The sequence below is a fragment of the Colobus angolensis genome, unplaced genomic scaffold (genome assembly GCF_000951035.1).
Source record: "Colobus angolensis palliatus isolate OR3802 unplaced genomic scaffold, Cang.pa_1.0 Scaffold37, whole genome shotgun sequence".
NCBI classification, from domain to species: domain Eukaryota; kingdom Metazoa; phylum Chordata; class Mammalia; order Primates; family Cercopithecidae; genus Colobus; species Colobus angolensis.
The window spans coordinates 4,607,135-4,611,351 of NW_012117043.1; the positions used below are offsets into that span (position 1 = coordinate 4,607,135).

Consider the following 4,217-nt stretch of genomic DNA (forward strand, 5'->3'; position numbering starts at 1 on the left):
AAAAAAAAAAAAAAAGTAAAGAAAATTGCTTGTGTGACAACAACTTGAATACTAAAAGTTGGGCCCTAGTTCCAATGGTTGAAGGCACCTTAATAGTTAAATGTCATCATACAGTTTAACCAGGTAGCTATTAAAACAGATAACCCAAATAAACAATAACACGGCATTTGGCTGACCACCCTTTAAAACCTCTGAGGCTTTTCATGAGTGGGAAGGCTAGAATACTACTGAAGTCACTCATTAGACTAACAAAATTATATAGAAGAATGATAATGTATTTCCATATTTATATTTCAAAACCTTATTCCTTGGCCAATACTTGTTAGTAAAGTGATTATGGTACTAAACCAAGTTTTAGACTGTAAACTCCTAGAAATTATCATTTCAAGTGTGTATTAAATTTCAAGCAAATTTTAAACCGGTTTAAGATTCGTCCTTAAAGAACAGTTAAAATTGATTGAAAATAATCCAATTTCACCGCACTTTATACATCATACCTGAAATGCAATGAAGACACATTATTATACAATAATGAAGAAGCAAAGATTTGGCCTCTTATCTGGGAAATCAGAGGGTGGACTACCTGGGCTCCTTTTAGCAAAACACTTTTCCAAAAGAAACTTATTTTTGTTTTCTTTAAACAATGCTGTCCTGTCCTAAACGAAATCATTTTTAATCTTTTGAAAATCCACGTGTCTTTGCGTGTTTATTTATTTATTTTTAAATTTTTTATTTTTTGTAGTGCTAAAAAAAAAAAAAAAAAGATGCAAGGTTTCCAGCCCTGGGGACCAGGACGCTCTAGCTCCTGTCTCAGTTCAGCCCTAGCTCTAATTGTGACCTTGGGAAATGTCCCTGGCTCGGAGGACTCGGTTTCCCTCTCTTCTCAATTATGAGTGCTCGGAACGTGGGGATGGGACGGGCCCCCAGGACCGCAGACAAGGGGCTACAGCTTGTCCAGTTTCACGCAAATCCCCAGCCCTCCTCGACGCCTCGGCTCTTCCCATCCACTCAGCCACTGGCTCGCTCGGAGCAGTGTGCTCCCGGTGCCCCCCGCGGGGTACCCTCGGTTCTACACGGCGCTCCCCTTTTGTGTCTTGCTGCTAGGAAGGGACCTTGCGATCATCCTTCCATCCGCCGAGAAACGCTCCACCTACCCTTCATTCTCGACTGGTTCTTTCCCGTTTCAGAGAACCCCTCACATTGCTGCCCTCGAGAGACCCCCGCCGTGGATCTGACTGGGAATCCCTCTCCTTCCCTCGTCTCAGGAGACCTTCCCTTCACACAGCCTTCACCTCCGGAGGAGCCCTCAATTCACACAACCCCATTCTTCCTCACAGTCTCAGGGATTGGCACCCGGCTGCCTTTTGCGGAGCCGCAAAGGACCCTCAGCCTCCCCCACCTCCGCCATCGGGTTCTGGGGACCCCTCTCACCTCCGCGGTGAGAGATGTGTTTACTGAGGAATCGCTGCTTCTTTCTCTGGTGCAGCAAGGTCGGGTATTTAAGCAACAAGAATGAGGTCACCAAGTACCCTCCTAGCGTAGACAGAAGGTAAAAAGCCGCAGTGGACGACATCTCAGTCACCGTGTGGGAAGTCTCCCACCTCCGCGCCCTCTGAACTCCGCTGCGGCAGTAGCAACGACGGCGGCGGCGGCGACTGCTCGAGGTCTGCTCGCCCCCAGCCGGTGCCAGTGGTGCAGCGCACTTGTCAGTGCCGGCCTAGTGCGCATGTGCAGCTGGACCCCAGCGCCCCAGCAACAAAGGGGCTCCGACGCGCAGGCGCGCTCCGGCTCTCGAGTAGGAGCCTGCCGAGATCCTGGAGTGAGCGTTTGTCACCTAGCTCTGTGGACCAACTTGCATGAAGAGAAAGCTTGCAAACCTGCCAGTGTGTTGGCCATCACTCAAGCAGGAAAGACTATTCACGGATAGCCTTTCCTAATTGGAAAATCCACATCAAAAAGGAAAGATTCCAGGGCGCATCTTAGCCCCTACTCTAGGAAATGCAAATAATTGTTACCTATGGAGGCAATAAAGCTTGCTAAAAACTGAATAAACTCATCCATTTATCTAGCCTAGAGAGAATTTCCCGTATGGTCACATATACTAGAAAAGGTACCGGTTTACCAGTCAACTATCTGAGAGATAGACCCCTCTCCTCTCATTTCATTGTGAAAGTGCAATCCTCATTCTTTGTACACAATAGGCACTGTAGAAGTATTTGCTGGCTTACAAGTCCGTATAAAATAAGGAAACTTTGTCAAGGTTATAAAGTATTTTTTTTTCTTTCAGCTTCTAAAAACATGTATTCTAAGGAAACAATCAAAGATACACGTTAAAGATTTCAGTTAAAAAAATGTTTATCAATGTATTTTTATAGTAGTAAAAAAAATTAGAAACAAGGTTATAAAGTATTACCTAAAAGTCCTAGAAAGACAGATAACTACGTTCCAGAAGGCCCTACTAGTTTTCCTTTCATCAAACAAATTACAAACTGCTAACACACGAAGAGCCACACTTCAATGCAAAAGAAATAAATCATCCAGGACTGAGGGAGAAATTTTACGGAGAAGACCATATCTCCCACAGGACTAGAAAAGCAGAGTGAGTATTTAAAATCCTGTGATTCAGTTTGGCGCGGTGGTTCACGCCTGTAATCCCAGCACTTAGGGAGGCTGGGACGGGTGGATCGCTTGAGCCCGGGAGTTCGAGACCAGCCTGGGCAACATGGTGAAACCCCATCTCTACGAAAAATAAAACAAAAATAAGGCCGGCGTGGTGGTGTGCACCTGTAGTCACGCTACTCGGGAGGCTGAAGTGGGAGTATTGCTTGAGCCTGGAAAATCGAGGCTGCAGTGAGCTATGACTGCACCACTGCACCCCAGCCTGGGCAACAGAGCAAGACCCTATCTCAACTATAAAAAGAAAATTAGAAGAAAACAGGGGGTGGCCGGGCACGGTGGTTCAAGCCTGTAATCCCAGTACTTTGGGAGGCTGAGGCGGGCAGATCATTTGAAGTCAGGGGTTCAAGACGAGCCTGGCCAACATGGCGAAACCCCATCTCTACTAAAAATACAAAAATTTGCCAGGGATGGTGGCACCCACCTGTAATGCCAGCTACTCGGGATGCTGAGGCAGGAGAATCTCTTGGACCCAGGAGGCAGATGTTGCAGTGAGTGGAGATCGTACCACCGCACTCCAGCCTGGGCGACAGAGCAAGACTCCGTCTCAAAAAAAAAAAAAAAAAAAAAAGAAAATCCTTTAGTCGAGGTTGAAGTGAGCCTTGATGGTGCCACTGCACTACTCCAGTCTGGGCAACAGAGCAACATTTGAGGAAACTCACAGATTAAAAAATTGTGTCTTCTGTTTAGGGTTGTTAAACTATTTCCTGTAGATCAACTGAGGCACATAGTTCTATTTTTCAAAATATCACCTGACGGCAATGGAAGGGTCTAGAATAAACCACTGTGGCATAAAAATTATTTTGAGGCTGGGCATGGTGGCTCATGCCTGTAGTCCCAGCACTTTGGGAGGCCGAGACAGGCAGATCACCTGAGGTCGGGAGTTCGAGACCAGCCTGGCCAACGTGGTGAAACCCCGTATCTACTAAAAGTACAAAAATAACCCAGGCATAGTTGTGCATGCCTGTAGTCCCAGCTACTAGGGAAGCTGAGGCAGGAGAATGGCTTGAACCCGGGAGGCGGAGCTTACGGTGAGCAGAGAGCATGCCACTGCACTCCAGCCTGGGCGACAGAGCAAGACTCTGTCTCTAAAAAAAAAAATTAAAAAGAAAAAAAGAAAAAAAAAATATATATATATATATCTGAGCTGAAGGCATTTAAATTCCTGGAATCCCTTATTTGCCTAAAATCAAAGGCTCCCAAAAGAACTTAACTGTCATAAATCTCCTCCCTGGGAACAACTCTAATCTTGTCAGAGATGAGAGAGAGACATTGTCACAAAAGTATGATATCACAAGAGTATTCTCCTAAGGACACATTTATGTTTCCAAAAAATCATTTCTTTTCCAAAACGTGCTTTCTCCCCAGCTTCTAAGAAGTCATTTGTTCTTCTGGAAGTACCTCTACCCCTTCCCACCCAGTAAATTTTAGATGATACATAAATCTCACATTCTAACTGCTTTTTTTTTTTTTTTTGGTCTCTTTGAGACCACAGAGTCTCACTCTGTGGCCCAGGCTGGAGTTCAGCGGCGACATCTTGG

At 45.5% G+C, this 4,217-nt stretch overlaps 1 protein-coding gene across 1 annotated transcript in view; it reads right to left on the bottom strand.

Moving 5' to 3' along the window:
- GDPD1 (glycerophosphodiester phosphodiesterase domain containing 1) overlaps positions 1-1,702 on the bottom strand; it is a 66,141-nt gene extending 64,439 nt beyond the window's left edge. Inside the window, exon 1 of the mRNA XM_011953773.1 lies at positions 1,432-1,702. Coding sequence (XP_011809163.1) covers positions 1,432-1,573 — 142 coding nt within the window. The 5' untranslated portion in view covers positions 1,574-1,702. The remainder of the gene's footprint in view (positions 1-1,431) is intronic.
- Between the last annotated feature and the right edge of the window lie 2,515 nt (positions 1,703-4,217).